We start from the raw sequence: 18,066 nt of genomic DNA, 5'->3' as shown, positions 1-18,066 counted from the left end.
ATTCCGGGTCGTGCCTCTCTGGAAAAATTAATTTTTTCCGTTCTAAGCTTTGGGCCAACCTTTCACCAAAGTCCACTGTAGATTCTCGGATGTAATAACGGACATTTTGAGCACACAAAATATTTGAATGAATTTTCCTCAAGAGAAGGTTGCCACGCATCCCAAATCTTAAAGCAACCTCTTGTGATTTTTTAAAATGTCAAAACTTCAAATGTGATGCAAAAAGAAGAGAAAGAGAGGCAATTAACCCTCACGGACCACTAATACCCAACAGATGTGGCTCAGGGATGTTGTAGATACCGGCTTGTTCAGTCTTCACAGCAGCCCAATGAGGTGAATACTATTAAGTGGTAAACAAAACCAGGGCTACAGAGATAAACAAGTTTTCCCCAAGCCAATCAGCTAGTGAATAGCAGACTGGGATTCTGACATTTATAATACAACTTCAAGGTGATGTTTAGTACAATTCCAAGGGGATATGGATTATCTTAGCCCATTCTGGCTGCTATGACAACATAACTTACACTAGGTAGTTTATAAACAACAGGTATTGATTGCTCACAATTTTGGAGGCTGGGAAGTCCAAGATCAAGGTGCCTGCAGGTTCAGCATCAGCTAAGGGCCTGTTCCTCATAGATGGCACCTTGCATGTGTCTTTACATGGTGGAAGGGGCAAACAAGCTCCCTCAGGTCTCTGTTATGAGGGATAATCTCACTTACGAAGGCAGAGCCCTCACAACTTAATCACCTCCCAAAGGCCTCCTCTCTTAATATCACCACATGCAGACTAGTCTTCAATGTATGGATTTGGGGGCTCCATAAACATTCAGGTCACAGCATGGATCTAGGGTCATAGACCCTGACTGCTTCTAGCCATCTGCCCCATCTGCCCTAAATAGCAGTCCCTGTCCTCATGGGCCAAGATGGAGCTCCAGATGCCACATCAATCTTGCAAGCAATTTGTTAAAAAGTCAAAAAATAGCAGATGTTGCCAAGGCTGTGGAGAAAAAGGAACATTTATACACTGTTGGTGGAAATATAAATTAGTTCAGCCACTAAACTAATGGAGTGTGGAGAGCAGTTAGGATATTTCTCAAGAACTGAGAGTTGAACTACCATTTGACCTAGCAATCCCACGACTGGGTATACACCCAAAGGAAAATAAATCATTCTGCCAAAAAGACATGTGCATCCACATGTTTATCGCAGCTCTAATCACAATAGCGAAGATGCTGAATCAACACAGGCGCCCATCAATGGTGGAGTGGATAAAGAAAATGTGTAGAAATACACCATGAAATACCATGCAGTCATTAAAAAGTACAAAATCATGTCCTTTGCAGCAACATAGATGTAGCTGGGGGCCATTATCCTAAGCAAACTAATGCAGGAACAGAAAACAAAATATTGCATGTTCTCACTTATAAGTGGGAGCTATGCACTGGATGTACATGGTAATAAAGATGGGAACAACAGATCCTGGGGACTACTAGACAGGGGAAGCAGGGAGGGAGAAAAGCTGAAAAACTGCCTATTAGATACTATGCTCACTACATGGGTGATGGAGTCATTCATACTCCAAACCTCAGCATGATGCAATATACTTTGTAATAAATTTGCACGTTAGCCCCTGATTCTAAAATAAAAATTGAAACTCAAGAATTTTTATTCTCACACCTGCAATTCCGGCACTTTGGGAGGCTGAGGTGGGCTGATCAGTTGAGGCCAGGAGTTTGAGACCAGCCTGGCCAACATAGCAAAACCCCATCTGCACTAAAAATACAATTGGCCGGGCGTGGTGGTAGGCGCCTGTTATCCTATCTACTCGGGCGACTGAGTCAGGAGAATCACTTGAACCCAGGAGGTGGAGGTTGCAGTGAGCCACTGCACTCTGGCCTGGGCGACGAGTGAGACCCTGTCTCAAAAAAAAAAAAAAATCTTGCAAGCAGCAGGAAGGAAGAGGGGTGGACTGAGCAGACAGACTGTAGCAGCTTTCTCTTAAGAAAGGTTACCAGAATTACCACATAATCTTTGGCTTCTCCACATGGGACAGCCACAGTCACTTAACCAATTGAGCTTCAAGAAAGGCTTTCAAATGTGATCTGTATTTCAGGCTGCTATGCACCTAGCTAAAAAACAGGGATTCTAAATTGGCAAAAATTTATATCAGAATACACAATCATTTTTGGGGGGAAAAATTCTTTACTTAGGCTCTGGGAGATCCCGCCCTCAGCACGGAGGTCCTGTGCTCACCCAGAGAGGCAGTCTGTATCTTGGGCACAGAGACACCTCCCCGCCTCTTCCCAGCCAGGCCCTAGATCCCTGCAGTCCTCCAGGGTCCCCTACTGGCTCTCCGCGGGACTCAGGCACAGGGGCCAGCACAGATTTATTCCCGGGAATCTGAAAAGGTAGTTGGTGCAAAGGTAGGTGATGCAAAGGTAGGTGGGTGGGTCACTACAGGACTCAGCCCAGGGGCTCTACTCGCAGCCAAAGTCCGTCCTCCGCACGCAAAACAATCTCCGGCGTCCTGCGTGGCTCCCTGTGGTCGGGCAGGATGCAGAAGCGCAGCAGCGTGAGTGCCAGGACCACCTTCATTTCTGCCATCGCGAACTTCTGCCCGATGCAGTTCCTGGGGGCCAGGGTGGAGGGTCTGACTGCAACCAGGACCCAGATCCCGGCCCCACTGCCCCAGGAACCAGGCCAGGAACCCCCAACCCCACCCAGATCACCTTGGGCAGACAGGGGGTAAGCTGTGTCTGGAACCCCTATGTGGGCTTGCATATTCCCAGAGCCTAGCCCGGACCCCAGCTCCAACTGAAACCAGACGGGGCAGGAGGCTCTGCGCACACCCTTTTTCCTAGGATCTTCTTTAAAACCCCTATCACAGAAACACGTGGTCCTACAAGTCAGGCATCTGACAAGGCAGCCATCTGTGCCACCCTCAGCCCATGCCCACCTCAGACACCCCCTGGCCTCACCTGGGCCCCGCCGAGAAAGGAATAAAAGCCATAGGTGACCTCTTCTGGGCGTTTTCTGGGTCGAAGCGGAAGGGGTCATAGACCTGGGGTGGAGGCAAGTTAAGGCTGCTGATGGGACCTCTCAGGACACCCAGCCACCCCCACATAAGACAGATGTGGGTGGAGTAGAGAGGGAATATCTGGTTTTCTGGGACAAGACCCCTCCCCCAACCAGGCCCGGGGGATGGAGAAGCAGGGAGGGGCAGCACCTCAGGGTCTGGCCAGACTGAGGGGTTGTGATGGATTGCGAAGATGTTGATGCTACAGATATTCCCTGTTGTGCAGGAGAGGACAGTAAGGACAAGGTCCGAGCTACCTGCTGGGACCACCACCCTGCCCAGGACCCTCCTCCCCTGCCATGGAGGGCACCTTTGGGGATGACCCGGCTGTCTGGGAGCACCACGTCCTGGGTGCAGCCGCGGGTGAACATAGGGACTGGGGGATGCAACCGCAGGCTCTCCTTCAAGCACATGGTCAGGAAGGGCAACTGGGCCAGGTCGTCCCTAAGGAAACACCCAACAATTATCCAGTGAGCAAACACGGCCCTGCTGCTTCCCCTGGAGACCCTCTCACCACCTCCCTCTGACCCTCAGTCCTATAACAAAATTAATTTCAGAAGCAACAAAGATGTAAGCATTAGAAAACCAAAGTCACAAAACTACTAGAAGAAAAGTTGACCTGGTGTTTTTAGAGGTTATTTCTGAGCAAAACAATATTCAGAGGGTGTCTCTTAAAAGTGCTCATTCCGGCGGGGCGCAGTGGCTCACTCCTGTAATCCCAGCACTTTGGAAGCCTGAGGCAGGAGGATCACTTGAGGTCAGGAGTTCAGCACTAGCCTGACCAACATGGTGAAATCCCATCTCTACTAAAAATACAAAAATTAGCCACGCATGGTGGTGGGGACCTGTAGTCCCAGCCACTCAGGAGGCTGAGGCAGGAGAATCCCTCGAACATGAGAGGCAGAGGTTGCAGTGAGCCAAGATCACGCCACTGCACTCCAGTTTGGGAGGCAGAACGACTCCATCTCAAAAACAAAAGTGTTCATTTGTTTGTGTGTAAAAGTATTTAAAATTATATAAAGAGGTAACAAAAGCAGGAAAAAAAATCTCTACAAAGGTCTTATAAAGTTATTTAAATAAATAATCTCCACTCCACACTGTAGGGTGGGATGACCATATGTTGTAAAGGTGTCAATTATTTCTAAACTAATCAATATACTTCATGCAATTAATAAAAATCTAACTGGATTCTTTTTGGAACTTTGAAATCTTATTCTAATTGAAAGAATTTTAAAGTTCATCAAGAGCTAGGTCAATTTTTTTTTTTTTTTTTGAGATGGATTCTCACTCTGTCACCCAGGCTGGAGTGCAGTGGCCTGATCTCAGCTCACTGCAACCTCCGCTTCCTGGATTCAAGCGATTCTTATGCCTCAGCCTCCCAAGTAGCTGGGATTACAGGTGTGCACCACCACACCCAACTAATTTTTGTATTTTTAGTACAGATGAGGTTTCACCATGTTGGCCAGGCTGGTCTCAAACTCCTGACCTCAAGTGATCTGCCTGCCTCAGCCTCCCAAAGTGCTGGGATTACAGGCATAAGCCACCAAGCCCTGTCCAAGCTAGGTCAATTTTTAAATAAAAGATTGAAGAAGGGGAACCCAAGCTTCCAGATATTAGGAAATATTACAAATGCATGCTAATAAAAACAAAATAATTTTTAAAAAACTGTGGGACTGCTGCAAGAACAGAAAAACAGATAGATAGAACAGAGTAGAGAGCTCAGAATCAGGCCTGTGAATAGGGGGAAACTTAACATCTGCTAAAGGAAGGTCCACATGCCCCTGGAGAATGGATAGTGTGGTGGAAGTTGTTCAGACCACTGGAAATGTGGGAACACAGAGAAACAGGTTCTTGTCTACTGCATATACAAGGTGGAGTCTTTTCCTTTATGGGAAAGGTAAAATTATAATGTTAAAAGATGATAACATAGGAGAAATTTTTGTGACTTAGGAGTAGGAATTCTTAAAACCCCAAAAGCTTAAACAAGGTAAAATATAAAGGATAAATATGCATGCAAATTAAGGATTTCTGTGCAATAAAAGATACAGTGGACCCAATTAACATTCCAATGAGAGATAAGAGATTCAGAGAAGATGCCTAAGATAGATAGATGATAGATAGATAGATGATAGATAGATAGATAGATAGATAGATAGATAGATAGATAGATATCCAGAACAATATCTTGAATATGTCAGGAATTCCTGCAAATCTACAAGAGAATGAATAGGTGACCCAAGTGAAAAGTAGACAAAGGATTTGATCTAAGAATTCATGGATGCTCAAACATGAGAAATGTAAGAGGAGATGCTCAAAGTCACTGGCTATCATAGAAATGGAAGCTAGCTGACAACGAGGTACCACTTCACATCTATTCGAGGCTAGACTGGCCAAAGGTAGGTGTTGCCAAGGGTTGGCTGAGATGTGGGTAGAGGGGTCACATGCACTGATAGTGGGGTGCACAGAAGCTGCCAATATGGAAGGCAACCTCCAGGACATGGCCAAGGAAAGATGTGTGTTTTACAGCCCAGCAAGCTGGTTCCCAACTGTAGATCCCAGAGAAATTATCAGACATGCAGATAAAGAGATATGCACAAAGATGGTCATTGCACTGGAGAGATAGAAGCAGTCCAGGTATCCACTACAGAACTGAAGAGAAAAGGACTAGATCGTAGCTAAAAGCGAGAGAATAAATGTACTTAGAACCACGGTGCTGCAAATTGTAGTGCTACATTTATATAGCACAAATCATAGCATGCAACCACGGTGCTGCAAATGTAGCACAAATCATAGTGCTATATTTCTGAAAAGGTAAGAACCAGCACAACATCTGTGAAATAAAAACATATATAGAATTTTAAAATGTATCCACCCCAACAACAAGTTTTACAAATAAAAGTATCCATCATTTTGTAATCATATTGATGGAGAGCTGGAAGTAGAGATTTGAGATAAGTGGGAAGAAATACGTATTGTATAGAAAAATGATGAGAATTTGCCAGAACTGAGGAGCATCATTAACTCAAACATTAGCACCTAAGGTCCAAAAAATTTATTAATTAACATTTTCAAAAGTATTTGTCAAATTAGCTAACCTGATCACAGAGTTCAAATGGAAAAAAATAGGAACTCGAGGGAAAAAAATACTGTAAACACAAAGTAATGAGACAGAACAAACTCTACCAAATATTAAAGTGTTTTTAAAAGTAGACTTCATGCTGCTCATGTAGGACTACATAATAAATGGAACAAAATGAAGGCAACAAATAAAACCATATATATACATATATGCCTAAGATAGATAGGCATATATATATAAGGTTTTATTTGTTGCCTTAAAATACATATATATATATAGTGTATACACTATATATAGTATGTGTGTGTATATATATATGTATATATATATATATACATAGTTTCTTGTGAATTTGTTGTTATTTAGAATCATGACACAAGGACAAAATATTCATTAAACTTGGTTGGGACAATTAGACATTTGGAGAAAAAATAGATTCCAACATAGATTTCAAAGGGAAAAATTTCTAAATGTGAAAAATATTGATAAAATATTAAATAAACTTTTAAAAATATATAAGCCTATTAAAATAAGTCAAACAAGAGTTTTTCATTTTACTATTAGAGTATAAAAGGGTTTTTGAAATAATTTTTTAAGAAACACAAACAGGAATTATAAAAGAAAAAGTTAATAAATTTGGTGACAAATAAATGAACCAAAAATAAAAATAAAGTCCAAGACAATGTGAGGAAACATTTTGCATTACAGAAAAAAGAAATAATTTTCTTAATATGTAAAGAGTTTTTATAAGTAAATAAGAAAACTAGTACGACCCAAAGTAGAAAAAACAAATTATGCAAAAACTGACTTCACAGAAAAAGAGATATGGATGGCTCATCAGCAGATGAAAACAGTGCTCAACTTTACCCATATTTAAAGTTATGTTCATTAAAATAACAAAATGTTATATTGCAGCTATCAGATTGGCAAATGTTTTAGTCTCATAATAGGCACTTCCGGGGAGGTTATGAGGAAATTTGGCATTCTCAAAATCTGTGTGTAGGAGTAGATTTCCCAAGAGCTATTGAACTGTAAAACTCAAATGGTCTTTGGCTCAGCAATTGCACTTCTAGAAATCTGTTCTACAAAGATGATATGTCAGCAATGATCATTGTACACCGATATTCAACACATCATGTCTTTTATACCAAAAGGCTGGAAAGTATAAAGACACACATTGATAAGAGAATGTTTTGATAAATCATAATATTAGATTGGTCCAAAAGTCATGGCGGTTTTTGCCATTAATTCTCCAAGCAGCCCTGTGGGACAGCAATTCCCCACACCCCCAATTTGCAAAGGAGAAAAGTTGTTCAGAAAAGGGAATTGATTTTACTAAGCTTGCATAGCAAGTTAGTGGGGAAATAAATGTGGACTCCCAGACCATTCTATCCCCAAAGCATGCAATGTCACCCTTGCTAGCCCCCATTAGGTAGAGTAGTAGAGCCCTGTTTCTGGGCTCTACACCTATTCCCACTAGGCAACAATGGCAGAATCATCAAAAAGATCCTCCCCTTTTCCCCCACCTGGGGAGAAGAACCAACGAGAAGGACTCAGAAAGGCAGAAAGGCAGAGCCACAAGCACCTGCACTCACCATTCAATCTCTTTAGGCTCACGGTCCTTCAGAAGCTCTTGCACCTCCTGCCGGCAGCGTTCTTGGTATTCTGTGTGCCTCGCGAGGTTGTACAAGACCCAGGAGAGGCCACTGGCCGTGGTGTCATGGCCTAGGGTCAGCCAGGCAGGCTTGACTCTCTGGGCTGCTTCAGCACCCAGAGGGTGGACAGTGCCCATACATTGAGGCTCTCAGGAAGGTTGAGGGGAGGGGGAGGTTGGGCAGAATGAAGTGATTCAGGGCCGGCTCTCCACTTCCCTAGAGTGGAGAGACCCCTGTCCCCACTGTAGCCCCAGACTGGGACACTCACCTCCAAACATGAAAGTGTCAGCTTCTGCTCTTATGTCCTCATCTGACAACTCTTTCCCATTTTTATCCTGGAGACAAGAACCCCAATCACACTAGTTCTGGGGTCACTGGAATCTAAACTGAAACAGTCTCTGAAGACTCATTATCCCAGAAGGATCCCTCCCTTGTCACCTCCAGATCTACCCCCACAGGCTTCCTTCTGGCCTCCTGTTTGTTCTTCCCAGGCAGCTTTCTATGCAGCTTTCTATGCAATCACCTCTAAAATTTATCTGACTTGTCCCTCCCTTCCTCAAGCACCTTCCATGGCTCCTTAGTGCCCTCTGTATCAAGTCCAGTCCTTCAGTCTGACATGTGACCTGAAGCTCCATTTTACCTCTTGAATTCAGATCCCAGAGAAGCCCACCTTGCTCAGCAGGAGCACATCAATGAAGTCCAAAGTCTTGGACTTAGTTTTGGCTTGGAGGAAGTCATCAACGCCCTGGCTAGTGAGGGTGCGGCGCCGCTCCTGGATGACGGCATCTGTGAAGTCCTGCACCAGTCGGCAGGCCCTGCGGAAGCGCCGTCCACAGGGAGTGAGGAAGTACAGGAAGTCGTTGTACCGGAAGAACTGGTTATTCCGTTTCACTACAAGGGCACTGAGCTCCATGATCGCAGTAATATATTCACTGGGCTTCCTGCAGGGCCAGTCCAGAGAGAGGAAGCAGCTCCTTACCCACATGAAAGCCTGGGAGCACCTTCCAGCCAGAATCCCAGGACCACGTTCCATGCAGAAAGGGGTGCCCTGCAAGCAACTTCACTCTCTGCCTCCCACTCTCTGTGAGCTGCCTCCTGCTCCAGGTCCCCAGGGCACAGCTTGGCCATCATGGGCATCTCCTCTCTCTCTCTTATAAAACATCTGCTCTTGCCTATTATTACTCAGTTTCTCCCAAATCTGCCCCATTTTCTCCACCAAACTCAGACCTCCTCTCCCTGGCATCCTTGCATGCTGTGTCTACATGACAGTCAATCTTCCACAGAGTCCCATAGAGTCCAGTGTCCAAGCTCAGTACTGACCATAACTCTCATCTGCTCAAACACCTCCATGGCTCCCTAGGAACCTTGGATAAAATGCATCTCCCTTTGTCTGACTTTTCAAGATCCTTAAGATCTAGTTACTGCCAACCCCTCCACCTTCATTTCCAAGTGTCTCCCAACTGCCTGTTGCACATGCTCTGCTCATCTTAGCCTCCTTGCCTTGATCCAAACAGTTCCACTTGTTTGGAGGAACCTTCTCTTTCTCTCGCTCTCTCTCTCTCTCTCCTTCTCTCCTTCTTTGTCCTTCAATGCCTAGTTCTCATCACCTCTCCAGGAAGGCTCTTCCTGTCTCCCTGGGCTTTGCTCTCCCCACACCCACCCCCCTACTCCATCCCATGTTCCCACGCCCTGGGCAAGAACTCACTCCTGACAATTGCTGTCAAAGCTGAAGATGCATTTCTGCAGACTGTCCAGGGTCATAAGGTTGATGTGCTCAAACATGTCCAGACGGGTGCTGCCCTCCATGGCCAGGCGTTGCCACTTGGCCTGGCCAGAGAAGGGAACAGGGCTGGGGCCAGGCCTTGGGCTCCTCTGAGTCCCCCTGCAACCCCAGCCACCAGGATGGACTCCCCCAGAGGCAGGCTCCTGGTTTTCTGTCCCAGACGCTCATCCCCAGGGAGACTAGTCTTGGGTGAGAGTGGAAGCTGTTACTATTAGGAGATGAAGATCCCATGGCTGGGTTCAAGCCCCAGCCATGATTCCTAAGCTGTGTGTACCCTTGGTCAACTCACAGCCCTCCTCTAGGTCTCACCTGTCAAATCCTCAATAGCAATCAAGATGACCTGCTTTGATGCCAGGGAGCCAGCCTAGAACCCCTTTTCCCCAACTCTTAGACTGATTGACAAGCTGGGTGAACTTGGGAAATCTCCCTAACCTCTCTGGCCCTCAGTTTCACCATTTGTCATGGCATGGGGGAGATGGTGGAAAATATCCTCTACCTCACAGGGCTGTGTAAATTAAATGAGACCACATATACCATGGAATAGGCATATTACATCATTTCTGTCATATGATGAGTTCTCAATAAATATTATCTTGATTCATCTTCATTGTTATAAATTGATGACAAAAAGTCCCTGTGATCCCCCTGAACATTTTTTTCGGAGCATGCCAAGAATGCAAAACTCTGAAGTTTTGTTGTTGTTGTTGTTGTTGTTCGTTTGTTTTGTTTGTTTGTTTTTGAGATGGAGTCTCATTCTGTTGCCCAGGCTGGAGTGCAGTGGCACGATCTTGGCTCACTGCAACCTCTGCCTGCCGGGTTCAAGCAATTCTCCTGTCTCAGTCTCCTGAGTAGCTGGGGTTACAGGCACGCACCACCACGCCCTGCTAATTTTTGTATTTTTAGTAGAGACAGGGTTTTGCCATGTTGGCCAGGCTGGTCTCGAACTCCTGACCTCAAGTGATCCCAATGTGCTGGGATTACAGGCATGAGCCACCACACCTGGTCAACCCTGAGGTTCTTTTTTTTTTTAATTAATTAATTAATTTATTTATTTATTATTATACTTTAGGCTTTAGGGTACATCTGGGCTATTTCTCAGCATTGTGTTTGCAGAGAACAGCCTTGGGGTATAAGGTAATGGCTCCTCTGGGACACACGTTAGGCTTATTCTGCTTGCTCTAAAAGCTGATTCCCTAAGCCTAATGCTCCCCGCAATCATGCAAATATACTACATGGCAGGCATCTATAGAAGCCCACCTTATCACCCCAGGGAATTTGGGTGGCTTAGAGAAAGGCTCCAAACCAACAAGACGCACATGCCACTTGCTGAGACATGAGTAATAAACTTTTGTCTTTGACCCAGAAGTCTCGTGTCTTCTGGCAGAATCCATGCAAAAGTAACAAACTAATTTATTAGCTCACAGGAGAAAAAAAAATCCTAGTCGTTTTACAAAATGCTTGGCTCCATTTCTTCTCTTCTCCTTGCATCCACATCTTTTGCAATGTGATTTTTTAGCAACTTCCATTAAGAGATGGAGCTTATTTTGCCCCACATTGATTCATGGTGGACATTTTACTTTTTTTGGCCAATAGAATATGGTGAAAATGATAAGGCCATAACTAGTGAGAAGTTGGCTGGGTGCAGCAGCCCATGCCTGTAATTCCAGCACTTTGTGAGGCCGAGGAGGGCGGATCACTTGAGGTCAGGAGTTCAAGACCAGCCTGCCCAACATGGTGAAACCCTGTCTCTACTAAAGATACAAAAAAATTAGCTGAGCATGGTGATGGGTGCCTGTAATTCCATCTACCGGCGAGGCTGAGGCAGGAGAATTGCTTGAGGAGGGGGTTGCAGAGAGCCAAGATCGCACCACTGCACTCTAGCCTGGGAGACAAAGCAAGACTTCGTCTCAAAAATAAAATAAATAATAATAACTAGTAAGAAGCATTGCATCCTCCTCTCACTGCCTTGGAATCCTGTCTCTGCCATGTGAGCAATCCTGGGGTGTCGTCTAGAGACAGAGAATCACATGGAGAAAAGTCCAGGTGTCCCAGCTGAGGCCATCCTAAATCAGCCAGAAGCCAGCAAAGCTCCAAACATGTGAGAGAACTGAGCTGGCACAAGCAAAGCTGCCTACCTGACCCACAGCTGCTCTTATACCATGAGGGATCCTATCCACATGGAGAAGGGCTCACCAACAGTCCCACAGATTTGTTAGCAAATATAAACGCTTATTGCTCTAAACCAATTAGTTTTGAAGTGATCTGTACTCAGCAATGACTACTATGCAAGTGTCATCATTTCTTTCTTGAGTTTACAGGGCTTCTGTGAGAAAAATGTGGAAATTGACTCCTTTTGACCACCTACTAAGTGTCAGAGACATGAGTCCATCACATGCTCCTACCACATTTTAGTGAGGATTATTAGCCTCATGGGGAAATCAAGGCACAAAGAGGAAGAGCAATGGCCCCAAACCCACCCAGGAGAGCCAACATTCCAGACCCAATTGTATGTGATCCCTCCACCCCAAGGCTGCAGCTGGGACCCTGAGTTCAAGGCACTCACATGCATGATGTTCGCACTCTTGCTGAAAATCTTTATATAGGGCTTCAGGATGTTGAAATGGAAGGCAGGCGTCAGCATGCGACGGTGGTGTCTCCACTTGTCACCAACACTTGTCAAGAGCCCATCCCCTAGTAGGGCAGCCAAAGGCTGTGGGCAAGGGCAGAACCTTCCCCTGGCCACAAATTTGGTCCCCATCCCGTCCACCTACAGTTACTTACCCAGCCAGGGCTTCAGGGACTTGTAGAAGACTATGTCCTTGTCTGTAATGGCATCTGACATGAATGAGGACCATCAGGGTCCATGGAGAGGAATAGAGGAGGGACTTTGGGTATGGAGGGTGGCTCCCAGCCAGAGGTTTGGACTTCTTTTCTCCAAGCCCAGCATAGCAGGAAGGAGGCCATGAGCAGAGGAAGAAAGGAGGGTGGGGGCATAAAGGGGGCCGGACTAGGCTGCAACAACACTATAGAGCAATGATACACCCTAACATGGTACAGCACACCCAGCATGCCTTGACGTGGCTCCTACACAGTCCAACATGTTCTGCAACACCCAGGCATAAGTCAACACTCTACAAAACACATTTACAGAATAAAAGACAGAATTCTGATGATATTAGGTGAGACCTGGATGCAGTTGTGCCTGAAGGCCATCCTCCCTGGACTTTCCAGTCAATAGGTTCTTTTTAATGGCTTAGACTGCATGGGGTTGAGTTTCTACCACTCACAATGGAAAGACACCTCAGCACCCAGAGAGAGCCGTGGACCTGCCCAGAGTCACTCAGCATTTTGGGGCCTGAGCCATGGTCTCTGTGGGGTGATACCCCTTCTGCTGCTCTCCCTGGCCTGTCCCAAGATGGGAAGGGCAGAGGGCAAGGGTAGGGCTCCAGGCTGGGGTGGGGTCTCCTATTGGAGATTCCTGGGGCCTGGAGCAAGAGGACAATGAGCATATGGTGGAAGTGCCACAGGATGGGGTTAGAAGGAATCGACCCACAAGAGGTGAATGTCATGGAAATAGCAGCCCAGATCTTCCACCAACCACAACTCCTTCTCATTGCTCTGGGCCTGCGGAAGGACAAGGCCAATGCCAGGCCTGGCCCGGAGCCTTGAACACTAACAATGCCCACTGCATCACCCTGCCCCTGCTTAAAAAAAAAATTATCATTCATCGTTCCAGACCCAGCTCCTGCTACTCCTCCTCCAGGAAGCCTTCCAGCCTGCCCCAGTAGAAACCTTGTTCTCCTCTGATCTGTCACAGCCTATCTCCTCCTGACCCATTCCTAACCCCATGAAGTTGGGGATGTCTCTGTACCGATCCATCTCTTCAAGTTTGGGGATTCCTCCAGGACAGGGCCTTGGGTTAAGGCTTCTCGGGGCCCCAGTGGTTCCCAGAACAACACGGAGGTGGGGAAGATGGCAGCAGAGAGAAGAGACACTGAGGTTGGGGTTGGTGACTACAGGAAGGAAAGAGGAAGGTGGCTGAGAGAGAAGCAGGAAGGAAGGGGCTGAGTACTACAAGAGCTGCACAGAAGCTTTGGGGATGAGATCTAGAAGCCCTCCAATGTTCTCCTGTGCCCACTACCACAAGCTCTGCAGGAGTACCTGAGGTATCGATGACAGATCGGACGATGTCGGGGTGGCACAAGTTGATGATGGGAAAGATGGGGCCCAACCACCTCACAAAGCCCTGGGGGTAGGTGGCCACCAGCTGGGTCAGGGCCCTCAAGCCCTCCTCTGTGGGGGCGACCTGCAAGCAAGGCAAGGGCCATCACCTCCTGTGATGGTTAATTTTAGGTGTCCACTTGACTGGGTTAAGGGATGCCCAGATATCCAGTCAAACATTATTTCTGGGTATGTCTGTGAGAGTGTTTCAGGAGAGATTAGCATTTGAAGGAAAACTGAGGAAGGAGGATTTCCCTTTCCCAGTCTGGGTGGGCATCACCCAATCTGTTGAGGGTCCAGGTAGAATGTAAAAGTGGAGGAAGGGTGAATTTGTTTTCTCCTCTGCAGCTGAGACATCCATCTTCTCCTGCCTTTGGACATTAGAACTCCAGGTTCCCAGGGCTTTGGACCCAGACGGAATTGCACCACCAGTGTCCCTGATTCTCCAGCTTGCAGAAGGCATAGAGTGGGACTTCTCAGCCTCCATAAACGTGAGTCAATTCCTATAATAAATGCCCTCTTCTGTCTCTCCATAGATTAGATAGATCATAGATAGACGGACGGATAGATAGATAGATAGATAGATAGATAGATAGATAGATAGATGTAGATATTGATATCATATTAATTCTATTACTCTGGAGAAATAAATACATTTCCCAGGAGGAGCCACAGCAGGTCCCACTGCAGGCTTTAGAGGTGGTACAGCCTCTGCAATGAACAGCATGTCCAGATTCTGCACACATAGGGGTAATCTCCACTCCCTCCTGCTCCCTTCTCTTGGAGGCAGTATCTAAGTTCCAAGGCTACATCCCAGGGAACAGGGGGAAGACACACTGTCTGTTCACGGAGAAGCCCACTTTGAATAAAGAGGATGGATTTTCTCATCCTGGGAGTGGCTCCAGCCCACAGACAGTCATGTGGGGTGGGCTCCACAAGGGTGGTGTGTGGGCAGCAATGTGACCTCAGGACATATCCCCAGGGCTGGTCCCCACATCCTTTTATGTCCTGGCTGGGCCTCAGGGGCTCCAGGTCCTCCCATGGAGAAGGGTCTGCACACTGTGGAACTTCCTTTCTCTGCAGCCCCCAGGGGAGAAGAGGTGACTCTAACTGTCTGTCAGGAAGAACAGCGGCTCTCACCAGGGAGCACCTTCTGCACATCAAGCTCAGAGCTAGTCCGTCCTGTGCTCCCTCACCCTGCACCTGTGGACACACCCATCAATCCTGCCATTTGCCAATGAACAGATTGATGCCAAATCGCCCAAAGGGGACAGCAGGTCTAAGTGAAAGGGCAGGGTCTGAAGGGTCAAAGATAACTTTAAAGAGGAAGTCACTGGCCAATTTTTCTCCAGGTTGGGCAACACAACCGATTGGGACAGCTTAGTGGGGATAAAGAAGATGCCCCTGCAAGGGGGAGGGTGGAGATGGCACACATCTCTCTTCTGGCCCAGCTATGTCACGATGTGATGGTAGAGGACATATAGCTACTTCCTATGGGAAAACTGCAGCCCAGAGATGGGCGGACACAAGCAAATGGGCCAGGCAGAAAGGGGGTTCTAGACAGTGAGCTCAAGAGGCCTCCAGTACAGCAGTGGATAATGTGGAAATAATGGTGAATACCTGCTGTATAACCCCTACTCTCCCACAGGAACCCATCAGAGGTTCACTAGTGTACTGAAAACAGTCAGGAAAAGAATTCAAAACAGGCTAGGGGTGACTTCCCCTAGACAAGGAGATGAGAAAGGCTTGGCATGGTAAAGCAGAGGAATGAGTGAGTGGGCAGAGGAATGAGAAAGTGAAGAGAGGAATGAGTGAGGGAGGAGAGGAATGAGTGAGGGAGGAGAGGAATGAGTGAGTGAGGAGAGGAATGAGTGAGTGAGGAGACGAATGAGTGAGCGAGGAGAGGAATGAGTGAGTGGGAAGAGGAATGAGCCAGTGAGCAGAGGAATGAGCGAGTTTCTCTGCCGTCCCAGACCCCAGCCCACCCCCTCAGCCTGAGCCCCATTTCCACCCTTCCACCCTGAGACACTAGATCCACCCTCCTGCCACTCACCAGGCCCAGGTGACCCAAGAACCAGTTCTGTTTCGGGGGCTGCGGGAAACACCGGAGGCGGCGGCAGTTGTCATAGAAGGCGTAGGTCCAGGCCAGGATGTGGGCCAGGAGCCAAGAGGCCCCGACCAGCAGCAGGAGCAGCCACGGGGATGTTGCCACCGGCCCGAGGCCCGGCCAGGACAGGCTCAGCAGCGACATCCTGCAGGGCAGACGGGATGGAGGGTGAGGTCCTGAGGCCTAGGAAAGGGGCTGGGGAGCTCCAGGACCAATGATGGGTAAACATGGTTAAGAGCATGGAGGGAGATTCAGGGAATCTCAGGGGAAGAGGCCAAGGGGGAGGGGAGAGGAGAAGTGACACAAAATTGGAGATCAAGGAGACTAGAGACCAGACAGCCTCATCTAGAACCACCAGCCAACTTGACCTCTGGTTACCTGCAAGCACCCATCACCAGGGCCAGCTCCTTGGAGCCACCCCTGTCTTGGGCAGTGCCCCTCCCTATCCAGCCCTGCCACCCCCAGCCTGGCACCTTCTGTCAGGAGAAGCTTGTCCCGCACAACCTCCTCTCCTCCTTTGCTAGGAGGTTTTTGCTCCTGGCCCCAGATCTAGGAAACACTGCAGGAGGCTGGGCTGGGCTGGGCTGGGCTGTACCAGCCAATCCTCACAGCCTGGATGCCTCCTTTGTGCCAGGGCAGCCAACCAAAACCCAGGGACTGGTGGGGACCATAACTGTAGAAGAACCAATTCATGGTGACCTAGCATGGCCACTCAGTCCTTGGCACCTCTCATGTAAGGCAGAGGGTAAGTTGGAGGGCAGCCAATGTTGATCTGAGCCCCAAAATTTGCAGCCACCCTGCCTTTCCAAGACCAGGGGAAGGTAGGTAAAGGAATGAAGTGTTCAGGTGCCAGGTGAGCTAGGTGAGGCCAAGCCTTCTCCCAAAACATCCCCCGAGTTCCCCTCCAAATATGGGCCAGGAGAATGCTGTGCACCGTTTCTCAGTGCAGATTTAGGAGATTCAGAGACAGAAGCCTGTTGCCCTCCACTGCCAGCCCGGCAGGAATTCAAGTCCTGCCTCCCAGCAGCCCAGGACCTAGGCTGAGACCTGACTGACAGGAGCAGGAACAAAGAATGCAGCACCACTCGGGATTACCCAGGGTCAGATTCTGGAGATAACGAGACCAGCTGGAAAAGCAACCTGGATGCTGGGCTCGGCATAGGAGGACAGAGGGGGCCAGTGAAGGGTAAGGCTGAGGGAAGCTGACAGCAGACGAGGTCCAGACAGGGGAAGGCAGAGCCAGGGGACACTGAGTGGAGTCCTCCTTCTGCTCTGTCCTTGCTTTGATGATGGGCAGTACTGCCCCTCCTGGGCTCAGGCTTTTTTTTTTTTTTTCCTTGAGACGGAGTCTCTCCCTGTCACCCAAGCTGGAGTGCATTGGCACGACGGGATGGAGGGTGAGCTTGGCTCACTGCAACCTCTGCTTCCTGGGTTCAAGCGATTCTCCTGCCTCAGCCTCCTGAGTAGCTAAGATTACAGGCACCCACCACCATGCCCAGCTAATTTTTTGTATCTTTAGTAGAGACAGGGTTTCACCATGTTGGCCAGGCTGATCTCGAACTCCTGACCTCGTGATCTGCCCGCCTCGGCCTCCCAAAGTGCTGTGAGCTCAGATTTTGCATTTGGGAGATGGGATGTGGAATGAGGGGATTAGAGGGGGACAGAGGAGGAGTCTTCAGAGGAAAGAGCCTCAAAAAGAAGAAGTGAAGGGAAGGAGCTGGCAACATGCACTTTAACTGTAAGGCTCAGTTACTCAAAGTGTGGTCCAGGGACCTGTGCCATGAGCATTACCTGAGAGCTGGCAGGAAATGCAGAATCCCATGCCCCAACCCAGAAATACTGACTCAGGATTGCGTCTTAATAGAACCCCAGGAAATCCCTATACAATCCTTCAAGTTTAAGTAGACTTGTTTTAAGATTCCTGGCTCCAGGCTTTGCAGGGATGCTGGGAGTTAACCCCTTAACCTTTCTGATTCTCAGGGCTTCTTTGGGTTATAAAATAAAAAGAAAAATCTATGCCTCTCAGGGCTGTTCATGCAACTATATGTTTCTTGAGCACCTACTATGTGCCAGGCACTGTGCCAGGCACTGGGGATGCAACAGTGAGTGCTCGGCTGTCAAAGGTATCACATCACATAAAGAGAC

At 47.7% G+C, this 18,066-nt stretch overlaps 1 protein-coding gene across 1 annotated transcript; it reads right to left on the bottom strand.

The window, feature by feature from the left end:
- Nucleotides 1-1,188: 1,188 nt before the first annotated feature.
- LOC100461079 (cytochrome P450 4F8) lies at nt 1,189-16,457 on the bottom strand. Its single transcript, XM_002828836.4, has 13 exons — nt 16,395-16,457; nt 15,868-16,066; nt 13,755-13,899; nt 12,375-12,428; nt 12,157-12,284; nt 9,516-9,637; nt 8,481-8,751; nt 8,079-8,145; nt 7,751-7,880; nt 3,387-3,520; nt 3,227-3,291; nt 2,979-3,061; nt 1,189-2,629 (listed from the first exon to the last, which is right to left on the bottom strand). Exons 2-13 carry the CDS (start codon nt 16,063-16,065, stop codon nt 2,464-2,466), a joined length of 1,563 nt encoding a protein of 520 aa, XP_002828882.3. The 5' UTR covers nt 16,066; nt 16,395-16,457; the 3' UTR covers nt 1,189-2,463.
- Between the last annotated feature and the right edge of the window lie 1,609 nt (nt 16,458-18,066).

The sequence above is a fragment of the Pongo abelii genome, chromosome 20 (genome assembly GCF_028885655.2).
Source record: "Pongo abelii isolate AG06213 chromosome 20, NHGRI_mPonAbe1-v2.0_pri, whole genome shotgun sequence".
Lineage (NCBI taxonomy): Eukaryota > Metazoa > Chordata > Mammalia > Primates > Hominidae > Pongo > Pongo abelii.
Note: the sequence above shows the minus strand (reverse complement) of the source record. Positions and strands in the feature narration are given on the sequence as shown.

Bases quoted from the DNA above. Each gene is read 5' to 3' on its own strand.
- LOC100461079 (XM_002828836.4), bottom strand. From the start codon at position 16,065: ATGTCGCTGCTGAGCCTGTCCTGGCCGGGCCTCGGGCCGGTGGCAACA. The intron at 12,285-12,374 runs GTAAGTAACTGT...CTGCCCTACTAG, and splicing joins GTCCCTGAAGCCCTGGCTGG to GGGATGGGCTCTTGACAAGT. The intron at 8,146-8,480 runs GTGGGCTTCTCT...TCTTGTCTCCAG, and splicing joins ATGTGCTCCTGCTGAGCAAG to GATAAAAATGGGAAAGAGTT.